Source organism: Hyaena hyaena, unplaced genomic scaffold, assembly GCF_003009895.1.
Source record: "Hyaena hyaena isolate Hyena2069 unplaced genomic scaffold, ASM300989v1 scaffold_563, whole genome shotgun sequence".
Taxonomy (NCBI): Eukaryota; Metazoa; Chordata; class Mammalia; order Carnivora; family Hyaenidae; genus Hyaena; species Hyaena hyaena.
Window position 1 is genome coordinate 1,092,642 of NW_024081197.1, and position 12,269 is coordinate 1,104,910.

Here is a 12,269-nt window from a genome sequence, read left to right on the forward strand (position 1 = left end):
CAAATCTTTTTTTTTTTTTTTAAGTTTTTTAAATTTTTTTTGGGAGAGAAAGAATGAGCATTAGCAAGGGAAGGGCAGAGGGAGGGAGAGAGAGAATCTCAAGCAGGCTCCCTGCTGTCAGCACAGAGCCTGATGTGGGGTTCAAACTCAGGAACCCGTGAGATCATGACCTTAGTCCAAACCAAGAATCAGACGCCTAAGAAACTGAGCCAGCAAGTGCCGATACAAATATATTTTTAACTATAGTTACCATAATGTACATTACATCTCCAGAACTATTTATCTTACAGATCTTAAAAGTACCAATTCCAAGACAAAAAAATGCATAACTATGTTTGGTGATGGATGTTAAACTTATTGCAATAATCATTTCACAATATATATATACATCAAGTCATTATGCTGTAAGTTTTAAATTAATACAATGTTATATATTAATTATATATCAATAAAACTGGAGAAACAAATTAAGATTGAGATTAAACTATGTAGCTTAAATTGATTCTCTTGGATATAAGATATGAAATATAGAAAAAAGGAACTGGGATGAAAGTAGAGAAGATAATCTGTGTATTCGTTTAGGGCAAGGTCTTCCCATCCTGAGCACAGCAACTAACACTCAATATTTATTGGATAACAATAGCTGTGGCTATTACTTATGTAGTACTGTACAATCTACCAGGCATCATTCTGTAAAAGTACAAACACATATACACACACTTTCTTGTTTAAACCTCTCAACAACTTTATGAAGAAGGGTCTATTATCCCAACTGAGGCATGGAGAAAATAGGCGATTTATCTAAGATCACACAGCTAGTGGTAGGTAGAGCTACAATTGAATCCCAGGCACATGGCAAGATCTAAGTACTATTCTACATTGCCTGTCTACTACATTACAGTTCATGAAAAGTAACAAACTTTGTACCACTTATTTATCATTCCCCAAATATTTCTAAAGTGTTTTTTGCTTTTTATTTTAAAATATCTGCCTCTGTCTTTTCAAATGGAATGGTGTAGTTTTGATTTGTGGGCAAAACCTGATTCATTTTCAGAGTTTATTCTACTTAGAAAAATGGAAAATAGAAATGTGCATTTCCATCATTGAGCTTCAGTAAGTACTTATCTATTATTTTGAAGTTTCAATGGAACCACCACTTATGTTTTATGCTTTTGCTCTTTGATTTGTTACAAAACACAAGTTTAACTTAATGTTCCTCTTTGTTTATATAAGTATACAATCTAACCTACCATTTACTGGGCTGATACTTTACTTTACAATTGGCCCAGTGAAACCAAATCATTCTTATTGTCTCTCATAATTCTCAAGACCAAGAACAAACATTTACTAGATAATATACTTGTTAAACAATACAATCTAAAGACAGAGTATGGCATTTAGTATTTTTTAATACCATTCAACTCTCTTTTTGCCTATTTTCTGGTGTTAATCCATTTTTATTCTTTTTTAAAAATTAAAAAAAAAACTATCCACTTCTGAGAGAGAGGGAGAGAGACACAGAATCTGAAGCAGGCTTTAGGCTCTGAGCTGTCAGCACAAAACCTGACACGGGGCTCGAACTGTCCTGTGAGATCTCACAATTTCAGATCTCACGAGCTGTGAAATCATAACCTGAGCTGAAGTCTGATGCTTAACTGACTGAGCCACCCAGGCACCCCAATCAGTTTTTGTTCTTGATAAAATTTGGTTTTAGCATAATAATGTTAGGGAAAAGAAACCATAGTCCATATCCAGCTTTGTTTATTATATTACTTGTATCTACCACTATAAATAAATAAACTGGCATTCTGGTTACCAGACTCCAGTAAATTATCATCATTTAGTTTCCCAAAGCTAAACCATTCTAGGATGACCTAACAGAAATGCAAGTTTCTGAACTTTTTTAAATAAATTTTTTTAATGTTTTATTTATTTCTGAGAGAGAGAGAGAGAGAGAGAATGAGTGAGCAGGGGAGGGTCAGAGAGAGAGAGAGGGAGATACAGAATCTGAAGCAGGCTCCAGGCTCTGAGCTGGCTGTCAGCAAAGAGCCCGACATGGGGCTTGAACCCACAAACCGTGAGATCACGACCTGAGCTGAAGTCGGATGCTTAACCAACTGAGCCACCCAGGTGCCCCTCAAGTTTCTGAACTTTTAAGAATATTACTTTTTTTTTTCATTTAAGCAACAAGTATTAAGTGCTTACTATATGCTAAACATTATTTTAGGCTCTGTGCTAGAAGATGATCAAGGCACATTCTTCCTCTCACAGATCTTGTATTTTCATGGAAGAAAACAATGGAATTGTTTTTCCTTTTTAAAAAAACCAAAGAATAGATGACAACACTATAATGATAATATAACAAGAGAGTGTGATAAAGGAGACTCTTTTTAGTGTCAAAAAAGTCCCACTTAACCAAAGAGGTAACATTTAAGCCTAGACCTACATAAGAAGCAACAGCAGCCAAGATTTTAAACTGCAGATCGCATTAAAATCATATATTTTCTGAAGTCTACTCACGGACAATGTTCCAATAAAATGTGCAAAAATTATCTAGTTGGTGGATAAAGCACAGGCGCAGATAATTTATGTAAGAGGAAAGGCAAGAGAAAATAATCACCTGCTCTCTTCTTTATTTGCTATTTTAAAGATACTCACTCTAACTTACTTGTTTAAGTAGGCTTCATGCCCATCATTGAGCCCAATGTGGGGCTTGAGCTCATGACCCAAGATCGAGAACTGAGCTGAGATCAAGAGTTGGACATGTAACTGAGTGAGGCACCTAGGCACTCGCTCACCATAAGGTTTTAAAATTCAAATTCCTTCTCTATTAGAATGAGATACAGTAAACAGTGGAAGAATAATCTTGTTCCCATTACTTCCTTCTACTTTTCAGAGATACTCAGTGCTAACAGTCTGTAATCTGTTTTCCTTGATATTATTTACTTACCTACACAAACTCTAAACAAACTTAGGAGGGGCACCTAGGTGGCTCAGTCATTTAAGCGTCCAACTTCACTCAGGTCATTGTCTCACATGTGGTGAGTCTGAGCCACGCAAAGGACTCTGTGCTGACAGCTCAGAGCCTAGACTCTGCTTCAGATTTTTTTGGAGTTATTTTGATAAATATTTTGATAGTCTCTCTACAAATTTTTTCAGAAGTAAATTGATACTTTCTTTTCCTCTTGATAACTTTCTCAGTGAGGATAAGTAGTTCATTATCCTATTGATCAAAGAACAGAACTCAAAGCATGTATTTTCTCTTCAACAAATGCCATCGCATAATTTAAATATCTGAAGAACTCACTAAGGCCTTTAAATAGAATAATTTTTTTAATGTTCAAATTTATTTATTTTGAGAGAAAATGAGTGAGCACAAGCAGAGTACGGACAGAGAGAGAATTCCAAGGAAGCTCTGCATTGACAGTGCAGAGCCCAGTGCGGGACTGGGACTGGACCTCAGTAGGTCATGACCTCCGCCTGAGCCACCCACGTGCTACTTTAAATAGAATAATATGAAGAGCAAGTCTCTTTAATTGGTTTCTCCCATCTTCACACTTTCCTCATCTTGAGGATTAGTTGCAGACAACCCAGCCTACCTGGGTTTTCTGCTTTCAGGTTTCATCTAGCTTCCATCAAAATGTCAGTTGGGCTCTGTTCTCTTCTGGAAGCTTGAATGGAGAAGTACCTGCTTCCAAGCTCACTCAGGTCATTAGCAGAATTCATTTGTTTGCAGCTATAGGCCTGAGAGTTTCAATATTTTGCTGTTTGTTAGCCAGAGTCCAACCTCAGCTCCAAGGGGCTCTCTATGGTTCCCTACCACATGTCTGTCTTCATAGGAGTTCACAAAAGGCAGCTTACTTCTTGAAGGCCAACAGAAGAGTAAGACTGTGCTAGCAAGATGGAATCTAATATAACTTAATGTAACCATAGGAATGGCATTCCATCAACTTTGCCATGTAACATAACATCATTTATCATTTAATAGGCCATTTATTTTCTCTATAGTAGTGGAAAAGGATGGGGTTGATGTCTTCCTCTGTAGCATTCATGGCATCAACAGCAATTAGCAGATTCCCCGTTAGTATTAAAAAAAAAAAAAAGGCGGGGGGCAGGGCACCTGGGTGACTCGGTTGAGCGTCTCACTTCAGCTGAGGTCATGAGCTAGTGGTTAATGAGCTCGAGCCCCACCCCACGCAGGGCTGACTGTTTGGATCCTCTGTCTTCCTCTCTCTGTCTCTCCCCCTCTTGCATATGCTATCTCTCTCCAAACTAAATAGACATTTTTTTAAAGCAAAATTCCAACGGACTCATATTTTACAATATGAAGTACTAAATTGCTCATTAGACATCCCATTTTTCTATACAGTATTCTCCTAAGTTGGTAAACAAAGACAAATACACAAAAGTAAAGTTCAAGGGAACAGGAAAAGACCTGAGAAGAATGAACTCTTCAAATATTTTCTAAAGTACAATGTTTATTATATGTCTAAGTTGTTTAGTCATTTCTAATGTTCAACCCTATACCAGAAAAGCTTTCCAAATCACTTTAATTCCATATGATATAGGCCTTGACAGTCAGCACTCCAAATCTAGAGCCAGCATACTCCTTGCCTCCTTGCTGTATCTACCTGCCAGTAAGCCACTGTCCAATAAGCTACAGACAGCAAATCAAGAGCACACAAAGCATGCTATAGGCTTGGTTATGGAGTTTAGGATTACATAGAACCTCTTAAATCCCATTTCAGTTCCAAGAACAATATTAATTTCTGGGACATTCTAAACACGTAAGTCTTCTAAACAGGGCTAACTGGTATCCAATGCCATGAACAGAGAATAATCCAAGTCCAGGGTAGAGATAACTCCAATTCACCAAAAGGAAGCATCATCTAGAGGCACATCAGATACTTAAAGACACTATGTCAGGCTAGACTGACACCAGTGAGCTTCTGCAGAGATAGGACCCATTTTTTAAGTATGTATAAAGCCAAACTGATACAATTGTCATCTATAGTTTTATAAAGCCGATGCAAAAGGAAACATCAAAGTACTTCTACAAAAACAAACTTTTACAAAAGTAGTTCTACTACAGTGCCAAGGAATGAAAAGTCTTCCCTAGAAATGAGTGCTATTGCTAAAGTGGCATTCAGTGTCTATATACCAAAAAGTACTTTTATCTTCTATCAGTCTAAAAGTTAACCACTTACACAATGCAATCCTATTTTTTTCTGGATTTTTATCCTCACAAAGTTGATCCATAAATAGGAAGTTTATCTGTTCATTTTGAGGGGTGGCTATCTATTCTAAGCAGTCATCTAAGGAAATCTAACTGGTGGACTGTCTCATATCCTTATGTGAAACATTCAGCAAATAATCTCATCTCTGTTCAAACTTAGCTCTTCTTTTCCATTGACATTAAAGAAAGTAATTACGATTTTTAAAAGATTTTTAAAATGTTTACTTTGGGTATACTGTTCCTAAGAAATTATTTCTTTCTTTCTTTTTTTCCCCCCTATGGTATAATACACAGAGTTTACTTAGATTTCACTAGTTTTACACATACTCATTCCATGTACTTTTGTGATCTAAAGTCATCACTTGGAGGTAGCAATGGAAAATAGCAGTGTCAGACGACCTGGGTTCCTTCACTAGCTATGTGACCTTGAGTAAGCCACCTTAATCTATAAAAGCGGAATAGTATCTGGCCTACTATACACACAGAGCAAATTATTCAATTTATATAAAAATTGATCACCTGTTTTGACATATTTTAAGAAATACAGGAAAAGATTCTTCTTAAAAATTATTTTCATAGGAAGGCTGCTGATGAAAAAAGCACAGGTTTTACAGTCAGGAGTCCTGTGTTTCTTGGATTCTAGCTCTGTTAGCTATTAGCGGTATGATCCTATGCAAATTAATTATTCTCCATGCTTTCAATTTCCTTGTATGCTAGACACAATCCCAACTCAGAGGATTGTTGTAGGGATTAAATGAGGTAATTCAATAATCATCATTCAACATATATTTATCTACCAATCATTCTGCTTGGTGCAATACTGGTTAAAAGTCCCATGTCAAACACACACACACACATACACACACACACACACACACAGCGCTAGACTGCTAGAATTCATAATTCAAAAAGAAGTCAATGATACATTAAAGCAACATTATGGGGAAAAAAAGCCAACCTAATTTTTTTTTCCTATGTACCTTCTTGAAACCAGTGATAGGAATCTGATAAGTTCTTGTGAGCTGTTACAAATTTGCAAGACTGAATCCAAGCACAAAAAGTCAAGTCTGGATTCAGAAAATAAATCTGAACTAACAGAAAACACAGTTCAAATTTAGCTGTTTATCAGTGGAATATGCCTGACAGGATAAACACAAGAAAGTCACAAACAAGACAAAGGTTATAAATGATGGCATTTACCACACAACACATAACTAATAGAGGGCCTGGCAAAGGGTAACTGCTTATAAATATTGGTTGAAAGAACTGAATCCCAATTCTGCCACTTTCACACTAAATGACTCTGAGTAAGTTATCAACCTGACTGAACCTTAGCTCTCTGTGAAATATAAATGTGTCTTCTTTACCTATCTCACAGGACAGTTGTGGTCAAATGAAATCACATGAAAATGTATTAGCACTTATAAAACAATAATTATGACATATAATGACTACTGCTACCATTAGCTTACAAGCCAACCTGTAGAAGTAAGATGCTAATATGTCAGCACAAGAGAGAGAATCAAGATCTACTGGGGAAAAAAACAACCCGTATTTTCTAAAAATGTCATCTTTATGATGAAAGGAGCTGGTCACCGCTAAATGGGTGCTGTGCCTTTTCTAACCCACAGGTTACAGCAGCAGGGGCTGCTGAGTGGCATCTTAGAAGACTGAATCCCTCAGTCGGCGCAGGCAGCAGTGAGATGCCGATCTGAGGGTCGCGACTTTCAGAACCCCCATCCAGGCCCTAACAAGGCACCACCGGTAAGATGCCTCTGTAGTTAGCGGAGCAAGAAAACAACAGCGCCGAGACAATTCCACCCTCCACAGGGGAAAAGGGACCGCGTGCCAGCCTAACTCACCCGGGTCGGCCACAGCGCGCGCTAAAGCCCCGCCTTGTCCAGCGCCCTAGACCCCTGCGTCTCCGGCCAACGCCTGCGCCCCCAGTCCCTGCCTCCTGGCACGTACGCAGTGTGCAGAGAGGCTGGGGGAGTGCGGCCTGGACCGGCTACTTACTCAATAGCCGTTTTTAGGGCGCCTGCTGTCCAGCTGGCCGAGTCTCCTGGCACTATCGTCCCCGGGGCTCCCAGGACTTGCCTTCGGTCGGAGCCCCAGCTGCTGCGACTGCGACCTCTCTAGGAATGTAGTAGCAATGCGGCACACGCAGCGAAGCCTACAGAGAGGGACGAGTCCGGGGCGGGGTAGCCGTTTGGACACGCCCTTAACCCCTCCCCCGCTGTCCCCCACCAAGTCCTGGGAGGCAACGATGCGCCGATGGAAGGAAGAGAGATAGGACACAGGGCCCCGCCCCTAACCTCTTCCCGCCTTGCCCTGTCCCGACTACCCCGCGACTCACCATCCCTGACCTCGGGACGCTCCACCCACTTCTAGTTGCCGGGCGCGCACGCGCACTTGCTGGCTTGTTTGACAGCTTTGGCCAAGAGAGATGCGAGGGAGCAGGAGGTATCGCGAGAGTTAGCCTCACCTCCTTGTGGGCGGTGTAACTATGGCGAGCTCCGGAATCGAGACGGAGCAGGAGCCGCTCTTAGGCGACCGCACACCCGGAAGCAGGTGAGCGGGTGTTAGGGGAAGGCCCCCTCACCTTCTTGAGCTTTGGGACTGGCCCCTTTGCTGGCGTCAGCCTCACGGCACCGAAAGATGGGTCTCAGGGAGGCGGGAGGCTGCGGCCGGTCGGGCGAGACCGGGTGATGTACTCCTGCTCCTGAGAAAAGAAGTCCGCGGTGAGCCACCGGGCTCTGGTGACGGTGTTAAGAGAATCTCAAACTGCCTCTTGGACCTTCATTCCAATAGTGTTGCAACCATTAAGCCACTGCTTTATGCGTTCCTCTGCAGATCTCATCACTTTACACGTTTCGCAAAAGTTCCGAAATGATGATTTTAATCGATACTTGAAAATACCTCTCAATATTGACCTAGTTGGGTGATTACTTCTTGATACTTTGTTAGCAAGTAAATCTGTACAAAATGGGCACAGCTTTCTCCTAATATATAAAGACTAACTGCTTAGCGTTTAAAGGATGAACTTTAGGTCACCCCTTATCATTTCTGGCTATTTTAATTCTAGTTTATGGACAGCAATTTAGAATTGTTAGTTTGTCTCCTAATACGCAATTAAGAATCTTTTTGTTTTTAGGAAAATGGAATTAAGTATCATTATGTTTGAAACATAATTTATCAAGTAAATTAATACCAGTTAAGCTGTCAACGACCATGTTAATTTTTGCTCATTGGTCTCTCAAGCAGCGAACTTTTATTTTAACCACTGTGTTTGAAACTCTGGACGGTATATTTTTCTGGTCCCCAATTTATTAAACGGAATACATGCACTGCAATTTATCTATGTTTTAAATTGAGATCAAAACAATTATTATCAATGCTGAAATATGTCATAATAGAGAGATGTCCTCAGGGCTTCTTGAGACATTTTGGACCATTTGCTTCTATACTAGTTTGTTTATTATACACTGCTTTCTTACTGATTTATTCTGCACTTGCTACACTATTAATGTTTTATGTTTGCTTTTTAGTTTTTCTGCCTACTCTGTTTCTGGCTGATTTTTCCTCATCATGTTTTTATTACCTTTTGACAGCCTCTGTTTTTGTTGCTGTCAGGAACCTCTCTTCTCCCAACTTTATTTTGAGACTACTAGTTTGCTGCGGTTTTGAAAACCATATCTAAGTTTAATAAAACTGTGTGTAGTTAGAATATGGAGGCTATGACTAGGGCTAAGGATCTGTCTTATTAGTCAAGTGCATGTGCTTCAGTGCATAGACTGCCACATTTGGATTGCTCAAACTTCTTTTTGCTTCTTTCTGGTTCTGGGCTATTTTCCAGATAGATTCAGGATCTTTGAGTTAATGGTTAGATGTGATCTTGATATACATTCTGTCACTGTGTCCAAATTACTTTAAAAAATGATTTTTTTCCCTTACTCTTAGCTTCAATTATGCCTAGTGATTGTTGGGGCTCATTAGGGTGCATCTAAATTCAGATATTCTGCCCATAAACAATACTTGATTGAGGTTCTAGATTTAGCATTTTAAAAATAAGAAGGGTGTATTTTGAGAATAATTCAATAAGTATACTGTCTTTGAAAACACAGTTGGATTCCCTAGTAAAGTGAACATATATATAACTAATTGGCAAGCTGTGTTCACTTTGAGTAAATTGTAGAAACTTCAGCCTCATTCACTACCAACTTTTCCTCACTAGGAAGGTTTGATTTTAATTTATTGGTCTGATGAGTCCTCAGTGGTCTCCACTGATTCTATGTACAATGTTTGAGACAAAAGAGGTTGGCAAATTTTTTCTGTAAAGGTCCAGATGGTAAATATTTTAGGCTTTGCGGGATAAGAGACGAAATCAAAGATATTATATAGGTACTTAGATAACAAAAAAGAAAAGTTCTCACCCAAAAAAATTTGGTAATTAAATTTAAATAAATGAATAAAAAATTTTTTGTAATAACAAATCTATGAGGGGAATAGAATTTTGGAGGTGGCTTTTTCATTAACTAGAGTTAAAAGTTAATGTTTCCTATTAAGTTGATCACAAATATTCATCTGTAACAACTATTCTTAGTTCACTGGTGATCTATTTAAAAAAAAATTTTTTTTAATGTTTTATTTATTTCTGAGAGAGAGAGAGAGACAGCATGAGCAGGGGAGGGTCAGAGAGAGAGGAAGCCTGAAAAGGCTCCAGGCTCTGAGCTGGCTGTCAGCACATAGCCCGACATGGGGCTCAAGCCCACGAACCATGAGATCATGACATGAGCCAAAGTCGGATGCTTAACCGACTAGCCACCCAGGCTCCCCAATTCACTGGTGATCTAGAAATAGGTGATAGGCTGGATTTGGATTGAGGAATATAGTTTGCTTATCCCTTTCTTAGACTATCCTATAATGTTACAAGTGCCTAAATGTTTTCTTTGCAACTTTAGCCTAATTTCTGTAATACAAATATTACTATGACTTCTGGTCTTGTAGAGCATATCCTTAGAACATTCTCAACTTATTTCTTTCCTCTAAATTCTATGCTGTAATACCATTACACTATTCTGTCATTGAGCACACACTTCTTTCTCTTATATTCTTTGAATATAGGTTCTTTTTTGCTCTTCAGTAGTTCACAGATGCTCTCTCTGGTAAATGTGTAATTTTATTTTTCCCTCAGTAAATCTAGAGTCATTTTTTGAAAATAAAGTACTGCTGTTTACTCAAACCTCTTTGTGTTAAATAATGATCTATTGAACCTAAATTTGGCACTTTTTACTTATCCTTAACTTTTATCTAACTTATTTTGGTGATTAATTCACTCCAATATATCATGTATTCTTCCTAGTTTTTGATAAACATATTATCATTTGAGGTATTATATTTATAATGAAAATGTTGAGCAGGACAAAACTTTGACAGCAGTAATAGTAGAAAGGAATAAAAAAGTTAAACACATTGCTTTGGAAGTGCAGCATTCCTTCTTGTGCCTTTTAAAACAAGACAGAAACCTTTAGAAACTCAATCTTAGCCATGTGACATGGCTGGTTGAATCATCAAAGTTAAGAAAATACGATAAAAATGGTAACTTCATTGAAGAACAGCTATACTCTGCAGCATTCCTACTCTCTCTGAGTAGAAAGATACACTTCTTCTCCAAAATTATACTTTTTGAATTAAAAAGAAGGAAAAAGAAAAGTTCTTTATTTTGAAAATTCTCAAATCCATAGAAAAGTTGAAAAAACAGTACATTGAACACCTATATACCCTGTTACTAACCATTAGCCTTGTTCACACTGCTCAAATTTCTATACACACACACCCCTCTTTTGCCAAACTACCCAAAAGTAGGTTGCAGAAATCATGACATTTTTATCTCAAGTATTTCAGTCTGCAGCATACATCTTCTCAAAACAAAAATATTTTTTTACGCAACTACATCACTGTTACCATAGCTAAAAATACAATACTCGTGCAAAATATCATGCAATATACAGTCTATACTTAAGAATATTCATTTGTTCCAAAACTGTACTCTATAGCGTTTTTTTTTTAAATAGGGTCCAACTAATGGTCATGCATTGTTCTATCTTTTTTATACTCTCTCAACCTATAACTGTTCCTTAATCTTTTCTCTCTGTTCTTCCCAACATTGAATCAATCCTTTGACAAGTCTAGGCCAGTTTTCTGTACAACATCTTACATTCTGGATTTTTGGCCTGTTTCTTCTTCTTTTTAATTTTTAAGTAGGCTTTATGCCCAACTTAGGGCTCAAACCACTGACCCTGAGATTAAGAGTCCCATGCTCCACCAACTAAGCCAGCTAGGTGCCCCTGGCTTGTTTCTTTTTTAATAGGTCCTGGTCAAACATTCCTGGCAAGAACATCTGCTGGGTTATGTTGAGAATATCTCAATATTTCAATGTTAGGAGATATCAAATGCTAGGCTGTCCCACTATTGGGGATACCAAGCTTGACCACTTGGTTAAGAGGGGGACTGCTGAGGCACCTGGGTGGCTCAGTCAGTTAAATGTCCCATTTTGGCTCAAGTCATGATCTTGTGGTTCATGAGTTCGAGCCCTGCATTGGGCTCTGTGCTGACACCTTGGAGCCTGCTTCAGATGCTGTGCCTCCCTCTCTCTGCCTCTCCCCTACTTGCACTCTGTGTGTATGTGTGTGTGTGTGTGTGTGTGTGTGTGTGTGTGTGTGTTTCTCTCTAAAAAATAGATAAACTTATAAAAAGAGGGTGACTGCTATAAAGCTTAATTTTCCATTTTGTGATTAGAAAGTAGACAGTAAGGTGATACTTTGAGGCCCTGTGACTATCCTGTCCTTACTAATCTTTCAACCAATTTTTTTAGGATCCATGAATGATCCTTGCTTTCATCCATTATTATATGGAAACTAAATAGTGGTTTTCTAATTCTGTCATCCCTTCAATATTTAATAGCTGTCATTAAAAAAAGAAAGTTTTGACCGAGCTCCAAATCAAGTTGAAGTCATTCAAACAATTTTATTAC

At 38.5% G+C, this 12,269-nt stretch overlaps 2 protein-coding genes across 9 annotated transcripts in view; one reads left to right on the forward strand and one right to left on the reverse strand.

The window, feature by feature from the left end:
• ABHD18 (abhydrolase domain containing 18) overlaps positions 1–7,477 on the reverse strand; it is a 35,028-nt gene extending 27,551 nt beyond the window's left edge. For 2 of the 6 annotated variants that reach the window (XM_039256257.1, XM_039256256.1), the window contains exon 1: positions 7,253–7,475. The gene's annotated coding sequence lies outside the window, so the exon portion shown is untranslated. Of the gene's footprint in view, positions 1–7,098 lie in introns of all 6 variants that reach the window. The other 4 variants (XM_039256254.1, XM_039256252.1, XM_039256253.1 and 1 more) reach the window with 4 other exon arrangements.
• Positions 7,478–7,687: 210 nt separating this feature from the next.
• Positions 7,688–12,269, forward strand: part of MFSD8 (major facilitator superfamily domain containing 8) — a 41,507-nt gene continuing 36,925 nt past the window's right edge. Inside the window, exon 1 of one of the 3 annotated variants that reach the window (XM_039256268.1) lies at positions 7,688–7,807. In XM_039256268.1, the coding sequence (XP_039112199.1) occupies positions 7,743–7,807 (65 nt within the window). In that variant the 5' untranslated portion in view covers positions 7,688–7,742. The remainder of the gene's footprint in view (positions 7,808–12,269) is intronic. The other 2 variants (XM_039256267.1, XM_039256269.1) reach the window with 2 other exon arrangements.